The sequence below is a fragment of the Phocoena phocoena genome, chromosome 16 (genome assembly GCF_963924675.1).
Source record: "Phocoena phocoena chromosome 16, mPhoPho1.1, whole genome shotgun sequence".
Lineage (NCBI taxonomy): Eukaryota > Metazoa > Chordata > Mammalia > Artiodactyla > Phocoenidae > Phocoena > Phocoena phocoena.
This window is the reverse complement of record NC_089234.1, coordinates 11,924,438-11,942,351: the sequence shown is the minus strand read 5'-3', so window position 1 is coordinate 11,942,351 and position 17,914 is coordinate 11,924,438. Positions and strand designations below refer to the sequence as shown.

Sequence of the window (17,914 nt, the reverse complement as noted above, 5' to 3'; positions counted from 1 at the left end):
CTGTGGCCTATCTGATGGCCCAGGCACAGTCCTGTTCTAGTAACTTAAGACAGAGCAGGTTACTGCCCCAAGTTTTTTCACTTGTTACGAAAGGAAAGACCCTCTCCTCACAAAAGAGGACCTTTTAAGACTTTCACTTGTTTGAAATCCAGATATTAAGAAAAATGTCTTTTAAAGTGTTTTTTTTTTCAGTTTTCATAAAGGTCTATTTCATTATTGGTGGGTAGTGCATTTAACAGCATTTAAATAATGTAGAGGTGACTGCACAACTGCAGCATTGGTAACTAGATAACCAATTCAACTAGAAACCAGCTAACAAGTAACTGCCTAAATATTTATAAAACACAGCTCTTCAGATCATCCTTTGTTTTGATCACCTTCCTGGGTGGAGGCGGGGGAAGCCTGCTGGTGACACTGGAAATATATTAAGGCCATGTCTTCTGATATCCATTCCCAGAGGTTTCTTTCAGCTGGATTAAAGCCTCCAGCTCCAGGGCAAGCCCAAGGTTGTGGCCCCCAGCATTAATGCTCTTCCCATCTACCAGAGCAGACAGTTAAGTTTCACACCAGGCCTCAGAGTCTGAGTGTAGCCCATTCCAAGTGAACTAGAGTTGTTGACTTTTGCAGAAATGGAGGCAGTGAGATCCAAAAGATATTTGGCTGCAATGCCAAAGCGAGTGCAGTTGGTTCCTGATGTCCAAGCAAGGTTTACTTAAGTGTCAAGATCTTCACATACTTTTTGATAAACTGATCCTCCAAATTCCGTCCCATCATCGACCTTAGTGTGTAGCTGGAAGTCCCCAGTCCTGTAGCCCACTGCAAGGTTATTCCTTGTCAGCTTTGACTTGGCACTATCAAAGGTCATCTGGTACCCAGCAAGCCAGCCCTCATAACCAAAGACTGCTGAACCGTGGATTGCAGGTCCAGCAAAGTCAACACCACAACCAAGGCTTATACATTCCCTCTTGTAAGAAGACTTGATTTTACCACATTTCTTTCCTGTGTTTGGTGAAAAGGTGGTATCAAATGTCAGTTTCAAACCTTGACAAATCTGGTCTTCAAGAGCGATTTCAGAGTATTATCAGTGTTGCACTTTTCTGTGAAAGTCAGACCACGCTCACACCATTTATATTTGGTCTCCAAGGTCCCGGTAACTTTACCAGTGTCTGCATTAGATGAACCAGATATTGAGAATTCCACGCCACTGCATGACTTTGTTTTCACATCCAGTTTCACCAACCCGAAACCAAATCCTTGGTTGAAAATATCTCTGGCAGCTTTGCCAAGGTCAGCATATGATGGAGGAATACACATTGGCCGCGGGCAGTTCTGTCCGTAGGTCGCTATGGCGAGGCCAAGGGGAGAGGTGATCCGGTGGTCTCCTGGGGGGGAGGGGGAGGCGCCGCTGCCACCCCGCTAGCAGCTGAGGCTGCTCGGCTCACTCGGGGTCTGGCTGCAGCTCTAAAGTGGTTTCTATCATTGTTAACGTCGAAAAGGAGAGGCTGCATCTGATTAAGTTTTAAAAAAGCATCAATACTCCCTCTTCTGGCCTTAGGGCTATACCAACAGAAATTGTCACCACTACTCACACCAGGAAGAATGTAAGTGCATACAGCCACTATAAATTTGCAACTAACATTCTGTGAAACCAATTATGCTTTTTCTAATTTCAGGGGAAAACCCAAGATGTCCTGCACACACACCGTACTCACAGAGAGGACAGCTTTACAAGGAAACTAAGGGGTTCATCAAGGAACAGAGGAGGACGTTTTAGTGGAAACATCCTAGCCACATTTGCTTTCTGTTATATTTAGGTTATGTTCTTTGATACCCAACAGTGAGAAATTTAACAGCACTGGTAAAAACTCAAGTAAAAAAGCCTCAACTGAATACGCAAGCTCAGCATTATAAACGAAACACTTAGACTGTAACCACAAATCAACACTAAAACAAATTCTCTAAGTATTTTATTTATCATTGAAGAAAAAACACAGCAGCAAGTTCTGTGTTGGCTTCAATAAGACCAAATAGTTAATCTTTAACATAGCTACTACACTCCAGAATTGAAGTCAACACAGTCATTACTACAAATTACTTGGTGAAAGAATCTATCCCGAAGAGAAAGGAAATTAGGAAAAACAATTTAAACAATTCCTCCAAACCACACATTTATAAATATTGTCATATTTAAAATGCTTGAAAGGCATGAATTCTCCATAAATGGAAAAGCGGTTTGCTATTGGCAACAGAAAAAAACTCAGCAACAGTTTACCAAATGCTTTAAAATGTAAAAGCTGTATGTATCTGTTCTGGATTCACACTTTAGCAGTATTGTCATCACAATAATGACTGCAAATTGGTTTATACTCACCTTCTCTCAAGTAAAATCTACCGAAAATTCCTCTGTATCCGGTGTGTGTAATGCTTACTGCACTTACAGTAAACCTAAAAACTTTCTAAATTTAGTGACTAGTAAATACCTCAAAATACCTAGAGGTACGTCTCAGCCGCTAGTGGTGTGAGAATTGTTTCAGCTCTCTGCTTTAGCGTCTTCAAATACATTTTCTATAACAGAATCTTACTTCATTCCAAATTAATATCAGGTATTTCGAAATCAAAAGAAAAAAGATCAGTTCTATACCAAGATACGGGTGTTACTGAATACCTGAAGAATTCCCATTTTAAATTTATTTTTTAGTTTTTCTTTTTTGTAAACAAATGATTGATGAAACAATGCAACACCTCAAATTCCAAAAAATGGCATGGTTTTCCAACCTTCTGTGGATACGGTGCATGATCAACCTGTTACGTAGGGTTAATACGAGTTCATGCTTTTTGTGTTATGGTGAGACATTAAAGAGTCCAATTTAGATTGGTTGAAACACAAGTATAATAATTCCTTGAATGTGATCAAACCTATGTGAAGACATGAGTCTGGGTCCATTATCTTGAGATTTAACGTCGTACTGTGGTCCATCCATCTTCATCAGTCTCATTTTTAGTGCGACGAAGAGATTCCCTATCTTTCTCAGCTCTCCATGAGGTCTTCTCTTTTTCACCCTCTCTGTCTCGGTCTCGATCTCTTTCTCGATCTCTTGAAAGAGCTGCAGGAGGAACACGACGAGGGGCATCCCGCTCTTCTGCCCGGTCATCTTTCCTGTCATCAGCGCGTCTCCAAGAACTTACTTTTAATTTAAAAAAAAGGAGAGAGAAAAAATTTGTACTGTATGCTATTAGCTCAGACTAAACAGAACTGAAGCAAAAGGAATGCCTCAAATTACTCGGAAATCCTGTACTGAAGATAGTGATAGAGAATCATTTAAAAAAACAAAACAAAACAATAAAAGCTAAATAAATACACTTTAATCATTTTGATACAATTTCTGAAAAACCTTCAAAACAATATACAGACTTAGAAATATAAGTTTGCAAGCAAGAAGAAATCACCGGCCTAGGAAGTGTCCTAATTTTTTTTTAAATTTAGGATAAGGTGACAAAAATCTGGCTGAATAAAAAATTTTTAAAGGATTTTTGGCTCCTGTTGAAGAAGATTTAACAGCAAATAAATGAAACAATATATTCCATTACGGCTATCAAAGAAGAAATACCCTTACAATCTGGTTTGTAACAAACCAAATAGTAAAAGCTTGTGAGGCAACTACTTAAGTGCTACGGTCATTTTAAACAAAGCATTTTTTACTAAAGCTTCCATTGTTACAATTCCAGAGAAAGAATGTTTTATACTTTGTGCTTATCTACCAGGACCTTACTTCTTTCCTTCTTTACATAAAATAAACTCTTTTTGTAAAATCAATATAGGTATTGCTTACTACACCATTGAATTAGTCTACTACTATACTTTAAATTTAAAGATGAGCTAAACTTCACAAAGCAACCAGTGAGTAAGTTTGTGAGAACCTTGAACTCTAAATGAAATAAAAGATCTACGTGTCCATCTTGTTTTTGGTGTTCATACAAATTTAAGACATAGCAAAACCCCAAATTCCCTCATATATTATGGCTCTCCAGGGTTCAGCGGTCATACAGAAAGAACATCTCTACCTTCCTCACGCTCTGGTCTGAGAGGAGGTCCTCTTCGGTCTCTGTCATCTCGCCTCTCTCTCAGATCACGGCGCTCATCCCTCTCCCGACGGCGGTCATCCCGCTCCCTGTCGTCACGACGACTTGCATCTCTCCAGCTTGAAGATTCCTCAGCTGGTCCTCTTCTCCAGCCAGCTTCATCCCTGTAGCCATTCAAAATGACACGTTAAGTTCTGTCATTAGACTCTACGGGTTAATTTTAAGTGAATATATCACATCCAAGTTAGCAAATAGTAACAGGAATAGTTTAAACTCGTGACTGGACCTCCAACTGATGCCTCAGGCATGGAGGTCAAATGAGAACACCTGGCTCTGCACTGTCCAACACAGCAGTCATTACTCACTCCAAATGCTCAACAGTCAAACGTGACTGCTGGCTACCAGACAAACATTACATATACAGGACATTTTCATCCTTGCAGGAAACTGTACTGAACTGTACTGGTCTAGATTAGTACAAAGCCACTTTGACCAGAGGAAGTAAGCTAGAATTCTTACTACTAATAAAACTAAAGAGGCTTTTAATAATTTAAAGGCAATAAACTGACCTCAACCACAAGGGAAAAGCAACTGGCAGTGAAGAACCTCGACTGGTTCCACTGCCATAGAGCTACACAGCCCACAGCCAGCCACACAGCTCCAGCCTCCATGTCCTCACTCTGTAGAGAGGGAACTGGTTCAATTAAGATGACCTCTAATTTTTTTAAAATCTACACTATGATTCTACTAGATAAATTGGGGGAAATGAAGGGGATGAGCACCATTTTTCAAAAATAGTTGGGAATGCATAAGAGAGCGTTAAAAGAATCCTAACTGTAATGCCACAGACACTTTTTTTTAAATTAGAATATCAAACCTCGGCCGTCTGAAGCGGTCCTCTCGATCCCCATCTCTCTCTCTGTCTCTCTCTCTCTCCGGATCCCTGTCGTTCTCATCACGATCTTGATTATCTCGGTCTCTCTCTTTTTCCCTATCCCATTCACGGTCTTCTGATGGTCTCGATTCTCGAGGTGGACCCCAACTCTCTTCTCTGGCTTTTTCTTTCTCTCTCCATCCACCTACGTTTTTAAAAAAAGAAAAAAAAAATTTCCACTCAAGAAACAGATTGGCAGCCATAAATCTTGATGTTAATCCATCACCATTACAAATGCTAATTAAGACACTCTACCTCATTTTTAAAAAACCAACTAAATTCATTTACCTCATTTCATGGAACCACCAACTCCTATTTATGACTACCTATTATTGTTTTTCTAACATATAACATATAGGAACTTTTATAGCCTGGGTTAAATGTTCCATATGCAGAGATTTCAGGTATAAAAATCTGTTCTGGGCTTCCCTGGTGGCGCAGTGGTTGGGAGTCCGCCTGCCGATGCAGGGGACATGGGTTCGTGTCCCGGTCCGGGAGGATCCCACGTGCCGCGGCAGCGGCTGGGCCCGTGAGCCATGGCCGCTGGGCCTGCGCGTCCGGAGCCTGTGCTCCACAACGGGAGAGGCCACAGCAGTGAGAGGCCCGCATATCGCAAAAAAAAAAAAAAAAAAAAAAAAAAAATCTGTTCTGACGGTAAAGACAAGTCATTTAAGCAGAAAACTCAAAGGGTGAGGGGTAGGATCTAGATCTCTGAGAGGCAGAACCCCAATTACTAGTTCATTTATACCTTGCAACATTTTCAAAAGCTTTCTAACTAAAGACTCTTTCCTCCTTTCACATTCATGCCCCCCACCATTTACCACCCATAAAAAGTCCTGAAATAAGGATAAATCCTTTGGCCCTGCTCAATATCTCACACTTAGCCATGGGATGTCCAAATCCAGAAACAATATATACGTGTACGCACGCACTCACAAAAAGAAACCAAAGGAAGCAGAGATTTCAATGAAAATGTATCACAGCTGCAAGGCTAATAATTATTATTGTCACTAACATTTATATTACTGTGTGCCACAGAACTAGTCTAGCGCCTCTGCCTGTATTAGCTCATTCAATCCTACCCATAGTGCTGAGCTAAGTAGATTATTCCATACTTGCTAATTTGCTACTTGCTAAAATCTAAATCCCCAAATTAATACTCTAGCACTTTTACAAGTCACTCGCAGACACATACAGAGTGGTGAAATATTTGAGTCGCCTGACGGGCCTGTTCTCAGCTGAGGTCAAACAAAACAATGCTGTCTTCTTGCTGCAGCTCTCCTACTTTAAACAAGTAGCCTTTTGGTGATATAGTTAGTGCCACGTTTTCACATTTTTGTGCTTTCTGTTGGTGATTTCAGTTTTTAAGTGCACCACCAGCCCTACGCCCCAGCAGTCCCAAGCACAAGAAGGCAATGGATATGCCTTAGGGAAAAAGTAAATGTGTTAGATAAGCTTTCAGGAATGAGTTACAGTGCTGTTGGCCATAAGTTCAATGCTAATGAATCAATAACATACGTTAAATAAAGTGTCTTTAAACAGAAAAATAAAACAAGGTTATGTGTTGACTGCTTGAAAAACTGACCAGAGGGCTCACAGAAACCTAACCTGGTACTTCCCTTAAGAGCAATGGTTCAGTATTCACTGACTTTATATTACATTAACTATCACGAATTAATGAGAATCTACTATACTGTTATCCCCATTTTACACAAGGCACAGAAAAGTTAGGTGGCTTTCTCAAAGTCACAAAGCTTCACAGTGGAATGAAGTGAGAAGAAACACAAGTATGCCACAGAAACCACTAAGGATAAAGGGCAGGAAGCTGCTCAAATTTGCATTTAGAACAAATTACAATGGTTACTGAAAAGATGTAAGAAAAAGGATGAAAGAGCAAAGAACTCCCATCTTATACAATTAGATGGCAGTGGTGCCCCTGAAGTGTGTGTGTGTGTCTTGGAGAAGGTGGGGGTTCAGTTTTGATGGGTTGAGTTGGAAGTGTCAGTAACACTTACAGGTGCAATATAAAGTTGGAAACACAGGTCTGAAGGTAAGGGGAGAAGTCATCTGGAGAAGACAGTAGCAGAAGTCACAGACCTGTATACATTACTCAAGAATAATAAAAAGTATGAAAGGATGAGCGGGCCTAAGACTGACAAAGAAATGGGCTCCTCTCATGAACATAATCCCATGGTTAGCAAGAGTACAAACAAATGTCTAGTTAAGTATATTTTGTTTTTCATTATTTATATGAGGAGGCTAGTCCAGGACAGAACCTGAAGAACACCGATACTTAGGGACAGGTACAGAAGGAAGGGCCCTCAAAGAAGCAGTCAACAAGGAAGAAGGAAAACAAAGTGCATATATCACTAAAGCAGAAAAGGGGGTGAAGCTAGTTGTTTTGGTGTGAAAGATCTCAGAGGCAAGCTTTTGACATAAATGTCACTGCAGAAATATTCAAGGAAAGATAAAAGACCAGTTTATCTAAAAATCGTAGTAACATGGCCCAACCTCTGTCATAAGTCTGTTAAAATTTCACTTTTTGCATTTGAAAAAGAACACTTCTTACTTAACAATCGAACTGTTAATTTGTCACCTGAGATCTGATCTCCTTGTTTGAAATAACTTGCTATCCTCTACAGAACAGTGGAGATTAGCTGGTGTAGAATTTCCCGTTGTATTTGCAAACAAATCAAGCAGATTACATCTATAAAGCATCCAATCTGGTTTCTTGAATACCAGAATTTTACCTGGTTTGACAAATGGTCTCCAGGGACCAGGTCTTGAGTCATCACCCCTTCTGGGAATCCGATCGTCATCAGCCCGTCTTGAGATCCGATCATCATCCGTGTTTCTCCAAGGCCCCCTGTCATCATCTGCACCGCGCCTGGAAAATCTGTCATCATCTGCACTGCGCCTGGAAAATCTGTCATCGTCGGTATTCCGCCAAGGTCCTCGATCGTCATCCAGCCCACGCCTGGGACCCCGGTCATCATCCACGCCCCGCCTGGGACGGTCGTCATCAGCGTTCCGCCAGGATGACCTCTCCTCATCCGCACCTCCTCGGCGCAGCCCCCGGTCCTCATCCATCCCACGCCTAGGTCCTCTGTCCTCATCAGCTGTTCGCCAGCTGCCTCTGTCCTCATCCAGTCCTCGTCTAGGTGGTCTGTCATCATCCGCCTGACGCCAGCTAGCCCTGTCTTCATCGCCAATTCGTCTGGGAGGCCTTTCGTCATCTGCATTACGCCAAAAAGGCCGGTCATCGTCTGCCCCTCGGCGAGAGAACCGATCTTCATCAGGACCACGTCTTGGGCCTCTGTCGTCATCCATGCCACGCCGGGGAACCCGATCATCGTCTGGTCTAAGAGAGGACTCTCTCTCTTCATCATCCCCCAAACGCTTTGGTCGATCTTCATCTCTTCTTTGAGGCCTCTCTTCATCCCGCCCTTCTCCACGTCTCCACTCCCTACAGAGTAACAAGCCAAACATCTTTAAGAGTAAATTTTCTTAAAAGCAGGTGATCTTTTTGGGAGTGATGTTACTCACTTCTAAAAATCACCTCAGTCTAAATTCATTAATCCTACTCCTAAAAGAGTATGTTCCACTGAAAAAACAACATGAATCCACAATCTTGCATCAACAATGAATTAAACCAATAAGCAGACAAGTGCCTTTAAAAGGTTATCTGCACTTTATGAGGAATACCGTAGCAATTTCTAAATCTATTACTACAAGCTTTCAAAACGATGAGAAAAATGTTATGGAACTGTTCATTCTTACTCTAACCTCAATACTATTAGTTTAGGGAATCAGAAAAAAAAAAACTGAAGCACGTATTTCCCAAGATATTTATAAGTCAGTAATTACAGCAGCACTGAAGCAAACATTTCAGTAACAGACATGTGTACAATACTTCATGACTCCCTTTTCCCCACCCCTACAAAATAAACCAAATGAGAAAAACACCGATAAGATATTAACAGGATCTATGATTTGCTGGTACTACTTTCCTTAACTCTACTTACTTCTCTGGTGGGCCTCTTCTCCACTCAGAATCTATTTCAGGTACTTTTCTCCATGTGCCTTCTGCATCTCTATCACCCCAACGAGGGTCCTACATTGAGCAAAGGTAATGAGAGGCACTACATTAGCAACACTACTGATCAACATATAAACTGAACAGGGATCTCGAAGAGCCAGTAACAAAAGGACAAAGAGATGAAAAGAATAAGTGAAACGTTAAAAGAGATGGACTATGAAAGGCCAGAAGAAAAGGAGAAAAAATTTCCCTAAGTTAAGGAAATTCTATCTGCTCTAAGTAAATTGAATCCTGACTGACAGGGCACACATGCCAAAACGGGTGAATAACAGACCATATGCTCAGAGCTTCCAAGGAATAAAGCAGAGTATCTATAAAAGTAACAAGACCAAGACTATTATCAAGAACCCTCCTCCCATTATATACTAGGACAGTGAGCAAAGGTCTCTAAACTTCTGGAGGAGGATGACTTTGAACTGGCCAAACCAATGAACCATTATTCAACTGAGAGAGAAAAACGAATCCTCTTTTGAGACATACACAAAAATACTTGATAAAATATACACTCTACGAAACAACTTATCTGCAAAGGAGAAAAGGTGATAAACAGTGTAAACATATTTTAAACTAAATCATGTTGCCAACAAGGTTGTAAAACTGTTAAATGATTTCTAAATAGAGAGATTAGCATTGTTTTAATGCACTGGAGGCAATAAAACTTAAGGTGTGCTCAAAATTTTGTTCTGTTCTGAAGAGAGGGAAGAGTTCTCAAAATTTACACACTGCAAGTTTAGACTTTGAAAAGAGCCGATGGTAATCACTAAAAGAATAGAGTTTTGCACAACAAATGAGCTGAGAAAACTTCTGAAGTTTGGCTTAAAGAAAGGAAGGGGTGAGTGGCAGGGACATGGAAGCAAATAAAAAACACCAAACCAAATGTCAGGAATAAAGCCGCATATACTAGTTACCATGTTAAACATTAACAGATAACTAAAGACTCTCCAACTGAAAGGGAAGAGGGGGGCCCACAAACAGAAACAACAAAAAAAAATGATGAACACAGAATTTCAAAAACTAATGAAAAGAATTAGAAACCCATAACCACGGGTGATTTACCTCATCTACTTCAGAAGATGAAGCAAATTAACAGGATGTAGCAAATCAAACACTGTAACTCTGATTTCACACATACAGCACTTTGTGCCCAACAGAAAAAGAATACTCACAGAAATTAGCAACAAGAGTAACAAAACTAAAAATTTATCTATATATTATAAAACAAATTGAAGGCTACAAAGATAACTAGTAGCAGGTCCTCCAGTAAAGTTAAGCATTTGATACAAGTGTGGCACACATACCTCCAGCTACTCATCTCTAACCTTAAAAAATAAGCAGTATTTTACTTAAAGGGTAGCATGGACACGTCCCAGGAAAAACAAAGAGCATGCAGGCAGATGTCACAGACACGATAAAGCCTAAAACTAGCTCAGAATAGCTAACGTATAGGTGACTAAGAAGAATATGGTGATAGATGAAGCTAATGAAAAAAGCAATAAACATAAAAGGCCCTGACTGCTAAGGAATGTTTTTTACCTTTGGCTCTAAGCAATGAGTACCACTCAAAGGAAGGTTTGAAACCAAGAGCAGGGCTAACAATCAAATATGCATTATGAAAAACCAAGCAGGCCACTGTATAGAGGAAGATGTGAAGCTGGGGAAGATTACGATCAGGGAAAATAGTTAAGACCAGTAAGTAATACAGGCAAAAGAAACAATCTGAATTAAGGCAGGAGCATAGGGACAGAATGGAGAGGGAGGGATTCAAAACACTGTGGTTAAGTAGGTACAATGTCACCACCAGAAGAGGGGATTAAAGAGATATACCCCCCCCTTTACACAAGATAAAATGAGAAACACAGGTCAGTTTTGGACATGAATGCATATTAAAAATAAACATTTAGACCAGCATTTGAATCACTTGGTACTCTTGTTAAAATGCAGACTCTGAATCAGAAGATTTGGCATTGGGCCTGAGATTCTGCATTTCTACCAAGCTCCTAAAGGGATGGTGAATACTGCTGGTCCCCCAGATTCATCTTTGAGTACCCTCACATCATCCTCCTAATTCACAGTAACTCCTTTCAAGGAACCAAAACAGTCCCTCTTCCATACGACTGTGTTACTTTGTGTCAAATACTTAGTTTCACGGGATTAGTTCTTACTGAATTAAGTATTCTAAACTGAAGCCTATTATAAAATCCAAACTTTGCTAAGACAACTCTAATCCCCTCCCCACTGCCCCTAGGAACCTTCTGTCTTTGGGAAGACAAAGCAATACCAGACTTAAAAAGAAACGTGAATAATGTGATTTAAAACACCAAGCCCAGACACTGACATTGACCAAACGCATCATGCAAGAGACCTGGCTGATAAACACATATCACATAAAAACAGAGTGATGTCTATACTTACCTTTCTAGAAAGTGGATCATCACCAAGTCTTCTCTCCTCCTCTCTACGACGTTCCCTTTCTTCAATTTCCAACTCCCTTTGGCGTTTTTTCCTTTCAACCTCTTCTAATTTCTTTACCCGCTCCTGATATTCTCGAAGCTCCTCCTCACGTTTCGCCCGTTCAGCACGCTCTCTCTCTTCCCGCTCTGTACAACGTATCAGGTTATAAAGTGCGCCTCCTACCTGCACGCTTCCCCCAGTGCTAGGTCTACTTCTCTGGTATTAAAGAGGCAGCATAATGTAGAAGGAAATTCTTTTTAAGAATTTTAAAAGAGTTTACAATCAGTTAAACTTGAATATCAGAAATATTCAAGAACACAAGTATTATGCCGCTCAACACAACTAAAGGAGCAGCCCTCCCCCAACTCCTGAGCATCTGGGATGCCAGATAAAGGATCATCTGAGAGACTTCATCTGGCATGTGTTGCTCAATAAATGTTAACACTATATAGACTATAGTGATAAAAAATAAAAAGGCAGAATTTTCAAAAGAACACCAAAAATGTGGAAATAAGCTGGCAGAGGACCTAACACCCTCACAGATAACAAACTGCAGAAAACTACAAGCTGGGTTGTCAGAACCTGAGAACTAGTTAGCTGCAGTTAAGAAGCCAATCATCGGGCTTCCCTGGTGGCGCAGTGGTTGGGTGTCCGCCTGCCGATGCAGGGGACACAGGTTCATGCCCCGGTCTGGGAGGATCCCACATGCCGCAGAGCGGCTGGGCCCGTGAGCCATGGCCACTGAGCCTGCACATCCGGAGCCTGTGCTCCGCAACAGAAGAGGCAACAACAGTGAGAGGCCCGCGTACCGCAAAAAAAAAAGAAAAAAAAGAAAAGAAGCCAATCATCTTGGTTCCACATTCCTCTATTTTCTAAGTAAGACTGTATAAACTGGACCTACCACCAGCCTTCCCATATACCTCCAGTCTGTCTGTATAGTTTTACCTTTCAGCATTTTTTCTTCTGCCCTCCTCTGCTCCTCCTCTTCCTTTTCTCTATAATAGGTTATTCTTCGTTCTTCTTTACGTTGTCTTTTACGTTCTTCCAAACGATTATGTCTTTCTTCTGCTAATCGCTCTTCAAACTGTTTAAGTTTTTCCTGTAATTGAATGGTTACCAAAAAATAAAAAACAATCAAATTTTCAAGGGCTACAAACTGGCAGTAAGTTTTAAGTTTACAAAATCATTGCAAGCTTCGTGGAACCACAGAAAGCAACCATTAAGTATAAAAACCAAATTTCCAAATGACTGAAGTTCTCACATGTCGAATTTTTAAAATTTTTAACTGACAATATTATCTATACCCAGTGGGTTTATTTTTATACAATAAATCAAATGATTAAGTCAGAAACTAAGAGCAGGACACTTTGATCTAGTTTTTTCCTTTCTGAATCAAAGAATAAACAAAAGCTTGTATCAAAAGCAAATTTTATGCAGTCCACTTTCACCTTCAGAAAAATTTGTTCATAGTGATGGTTACTTGGCCTATAAAATAATTTCAAGATACCTCTATTAAAGTATTACTTGAATGACGATTATCAATGTTAGCTCAAGACAGAATGTACCAGCAGGTTAAAGAAGAATCCTTAAGGTAAAACCCAAAAGCTCATGAATAGATGTTTCCCTGAAACCAGTAAGTTCACCTCATAAACAGACTGTCGTGCTGCCTTGAGCCGCATTACAAATAAATCTCTGTCTTCAAGCATCCGTGACATTCGGTTCTTATGTTCAAGAGCCTTTTCCCGTTCTAGCTGCATTGTAGTAATCTGCAAATATATGATACAAAGTTAAATTTCAAAGTATTCATTATCTACTTACTAATTTATCCCCAATTCCTGACAGATATTCTTGAAGAATTACAGGAAGTTCCTTCGCCCCTTCCATTCTGCCATAAAAATGGAAGGGTAACACATCCCTAGGAAGACAATCAGGGACAGAAGATGGATAAAGACAACTTGGAGCATCTGTAAGAAACAGTTTTAACCCCATGGTACCACAACATTTATAGAGGAAAAACTGAAATGTATATAGTAAAACAAAATAACAAATACCTCATGGTATAATAGGCACTATGGCTTTATTATTTAACGCATTTTCTTCCTTAAAAACAACTGGAGGGCTTCCCTGGTGGCGCAGTGGTTAAGAGTCCGCCTGCCGATGCAGGGGACACGGGTTCGTGCCCCGGTCCGGGAAGATCCCACATGTCCGGGAAGATCCCACATGCCGCGGAGCGGCTAGGCCCGTGGGCCATGCCGCTGAGCCTGCGCATCCGGAGCCTGTGCTCCGCAACGGGAGAGGCCACAGCAGTGAGAGGCCCGCGTACCGCCAAAAAAAAACAAAAAACAAAAACTGGAGGTTAAGGCACGATGAATTACTCATATAGGAAAGCTTTTCCTTTGTGCTCCAAGTGAAACAATAAAAGGTTTCAGGGCACATGGAGCAAATCCTCTTAAGCATTTTAGCTGGTCTGTAACACTTTTCTTTTTCTAATTTCATACATTTAAAGAATTACCACACAAATTACAACTTCTAAAAAAACTGGCAACACTAGGCCCAGAATGACAACAATCCAATGGAACCAAGAAGGAGAGGCAGCCTCCATAGCTGTGTGTTGTCTCCTGCCTGTGGTTATTTTCTTAACCGGAATGAGGTCACTCGTTTTTACTACAAATGTGGCCGCTATAAGCATTTGCAAATGTTGCTTTTGTATCGTTAGGTAAATACATACAATACAGACTAACAAAACTATAGAAGGAGCTGTTTAGTCACAAAAAAACAGACTGTATGACTCCATCTAGAAGAAATATCCAAAGCAGGCAAGTCTAGAGACAGGAAGGAGACTAGTGGCTGCTGAGGGAGCGGAGAGAAAGCGGAGTGACTGCTAAGGTATGAAGTTTCTTTTGGGGTATGTTCTAAAATTCGGTTGCACAATCCTGCAAATACACTAAAACCATCAACCGCACACTTTAAATTGGTGAAATACGTGGCATGTGAATTGCTGTTTTTTTTTAAATAAAATTTTCAGCTATCCTTTGTATTTTACAAGTTTCATTTTTTAATCTCTATTCTGAAAATGTGTCTGTCTACCAATCTGTTGGCATGCAGACATGAAAGCACCGTATCTGGCAAAAGAATACAAAAATCAATTCGAAACCCTGTTCCCATTACTGGCAGAGGACCTCATTATAGCTTACAGTCTGAAAATATAATTAAATGAAAACCTTACTCTTTCTTCTTCTTGTTGTTCCCACAGATCCATGTCTTTAATTCTCTGTTCTTCATAAGCACTCTTTATCAAAGGGATTTCTTCCAAACGTTTAGCTCTTTCAAAGTAGTCAATCTGAATGTCATGAAAACAAGTGTTGTTTAAAAAAAAAAAAAATTCTTTTAAACTTGGCATGTTAAAGTTCACCAGTTCTTTCATTTACCTTTTTTTCTTGATTCTTTAAGCGTTCCTGAAGTTCCTTCTTTTCTTTCTCCAGTTGTTCAACCTGTTTAGCCATGATGAAATCGGGATCCAATTCTTCAAGGTCCTGGAAAGTAATACAAACGCACCATAATTAATAAGAGTATAAAAGAAGTGCATAGCAGTCAATATGGAGCACCATTTCTTTCTAGAAACATATGCTAAATTACTTTCTTTATAATGGGCAAATGTTTGCAATGGGTAAATTCAGGCAATATAAAAATGTTTTAAAACAGCCTTATTTCCACTTGATTGTAGGGAAAAACAATGTAATCTTAACATCTATTTCTTATTCCTCCATGCTACCGTATCCAAACTCCGTTTCAACAGCGGCTAAAAACTGTAGCATCACTAAAAACAAATGCTTACTTCAGAGATTAATGAACTAGCTGTATCAAAATGAGTGAAATAACCAAATAACCCAAAATAAACCAATAAATGGTAAAAAACTGTGCTTCTGGGCTTCCCTGGTGGCGCAGTGGTTGAGAGTCCGCCTGCCAATGCAGGGGACACGGGTTTGTGCCCCGGTCTGGGAAGATCCCACACGCCGCGGAGCGGGTGGGCCCGTGAGCCATGGCCGCTGAGCGTGCGCGTCCGGAACCTATGCTCCGCAACGGCAGAGGCCACAACAGTGAGAGGCCTGCGTACCGCAAAAAAAGAACTGTGCTTCTAAGAGACCCGAATAAAACTGAAGTTTTTAATGCATAATATGCTACATACTTCAATGTCAATATCTTTGAACGCTTTAGCTCCCAGTTCTGTCTTCTTGATCTGCTCCAAACGCTCACGAACAGTTTTCTTCTTGATTTGTTCATGTTCCTGTAAGATACGCTCCTTCTCTCTCTCCTTTGCCTCCTGTCGCAGCCTCTCTTCTTCAGCCTTCCGTACTTTCTGGAGTTCAGCTTCCCTCTGCTCCAGCTCTTCTTTCTCACGCTGAATATTCAGACTCTCAAGCCGCTCTTTCCTTTCCTCAATTGTCTGCCGGCGAGCCAGGATACGCTGATGCTCTTTCCGTGAATTTTTAAGGTATGCAGTAACAGCCAACTGATGCTGTTCTTCTTTCTCTTGCTTCAAAAACAAATGCATTAAAAAAAATGTAAGCGACATACCATGGTATCAGACATCAAAAATATTACATAATACTAATATATTATCCTTACATGCATCTGCAGTTAATAACAGACGATAACATCATTCAAGCTACTGGTTCCCAGTACCAAATACTATGGCGCTACTCCTACTTGAAGTCTTTAACAGTAATGACATAGCTGAAGAACGTATCTGCTAGGTTGACTTTTCCCTGAACCAGATCTACTTTAAAGTGTTCAAGCCAAGGTGGAATACTAACAGAGCTCACAAACAAGAAACAACTGAAGCAGAAAGGAAAAGCCCAATCATAGTACTCCCCTATTTGGAGGGTCATCACATGTGGTCTGTTATTGTACGGTTTAACAGTACTCCGTTTATCACATTACCAGAGTAGTGTTATCATTTTATCCCATGGAAGGAAGCTCAAAGATCTGTATATCTGATAAAGATATTTGATAAAATACCAAAACTATCAAATACAACTAAATATCAATAGGAAATATATAATAAATCCCTTCTCTCAGACATCGTCTCAAACCTTTTTGTGAAAGACATAAGGGCCCCTCAAAAATTCTGTAGTCCATTTCCCCAAAGATACATACCAGTATATGAGCTGGCTTAATGACTTCAAGGGCTTTTGCAAGTACTGAGGACATGGCTGTCAGCTGATTTCTGATCTGTTCTGAAGGCATGCTCTGCAGATGAGGACCAAGTGGAGCATCTTCTCGAGTAGCATAATTCAAATCAGATCCAAAACTAAGGGTCCGAGATGTGTGGTCAATACGAACCTTTGAAAATTAAATGGTATTATCAACAGTTAAATCTACATGCAAATACAGTCATTCTACAAATGAATAACTTGATTAAAATTTCAAATAAAAAATTAACTGAAGAATGTCAAATATAAAAGCTAGAAGATTAATTCAATAAAGCTTTACAACGGTGCCACTGTACCAAAAGCTGAGAAACAAAGAGTGTGCGTTTTTTCGTCCTCAAAGGTCTCCAACCTCAGAGTCCCCTTGCAGCACCTACCTGAAGGTCGCAGTGCCTAGCTGCATCTACTATGGCCCGTTCCAGTTGGAAAGCATCAACAAAAGGAACCAGAGAAGTCAAACGAGAAAACTCAATGCTCTGATAAATTTGTGCCACCTGCATAAAAAACACAAGGTTAGTAATAATAGCTATCATTTATTCAGCAATTTTTATGTGGAGTCTCATGACAACCATGGAAAGTAGAAATTTAGCCTATTTTTCAAAGAAAAGAAAACTGAAGCTCAGAGTATGTTAACAGTACATTGCTGGAGCTGGAATTACAATCCAAGGCTATTTCAAAGGATTATGTTATATTTTGAACCATCACATAATCCTTTCATATCCTAGTTTCATTAAAAAAAAACAAACACCTAAATGGTCACATATTTGTAGATAGAGACCTGCTACTTACCTAATTCATCTGAACACTTAATAAAATTGTTTATTTGTCTGAAGGAGACTGGCAGTATTACTACTTAGTTATACTGCTAATTAACCTTCAATTATTTGTATAGCACATAAGAAATAACACTGCTCACATACAGGAGAGAAAGCAGGTCAATGAAATGTGCACAAATATGAAAGTGAACATATAGTAAAAGCGCCCCCCAAATGAAACAAATGGAAGACAAAACAGGATCATTAAAGCCATATTAGAAACCATAATATTCAAACTTAAGTACAAAGGTGGGCTAAAATACGTTAAAAGACTGACAATACTGGGACTTCCCTGGCGGTCCAGTGGTTTAGACTCTGTGCTTCC

At 40.1% G+C, this 17,914-nt stretch overlaps 1 protein-coding gene, 1 non-coding gene and 1 pseudogene across 2 annotated transcripts in view; all 3 read right to left on the bottom strand.

Moving 5' to 3' along the window:
- Positions 1-425: 425 nt before the first annotated feature.
- Positions 426-1,314, bottom strand: LOC136135963 (voltage-dependent anion-selective channel protein 2-like; annotated as a pseudogene).
- A 1,641-nt stretch (positions 1,315-2,955) lies between these two features.
- Positions 2,956-17,914, bottom strand: part of EIF3A (eukaryotic translation initiation factor 3 subunit A) — a 32,726-nt gene continuing 17,767 nt past the window's right edge. Inside the window, exons 10-22 of the mRNA XM_065893967.1 lie at positions 17,152-17,268; positions 16,722-16,907; positions 15,751-16,098; positions 14,993-15,097; positions 14,791-14,904; positions 13,208-13,330; positions 12,510-12,663; positions 11,526-11,710; positions 9,040-9,128; positions 7,765-8,480; positions 4,958-5,159; positions 4,063-4,244; positions 2,956-3,185 (exon numbers count right to left, since the gene is read on the bottom strand). Of these exons, the coding sequence (XP_065750039.1) occupies positions 2,956-3,185; positions 4,063-4,244; positions 4,958-5,159; positions 7,765-8,480; positions 9,040-9,128; positions 11,526-11,710; positions 12,510-12,663; positions 13,208-13,330; positions 14,791-14,904; positions 14,993-15,097; positions 15,751-16,098; positions 16,722-16,907; positions 17,152-17,268 (2,751 nt within the window). The remainder of the gene's footprint in view (positions 3,186-4,062; positions 4,245-4,957; positions 5,160-7,764; positions 8,481-9,039; positions 9,129-11,525; positions 11,711-12,509; positions 12,664-13,207; positions 13,331-14,790; positions 14,905-14,992; positions 15,098-15,750; positions 16,099-16,721; positions 16,908-17,151; positions 17,269-17,914) is intronic.
- LOC136136726 (small nucleolar RNA SNORA19) lies at positions 17,596-17,725 on the bottom strand. Its single transcript, XR_010656667.1, has one exon. It is a non-coding gene; the product is annotated as a small nucleolar RNA SNORA19 (small nucleolar RNA).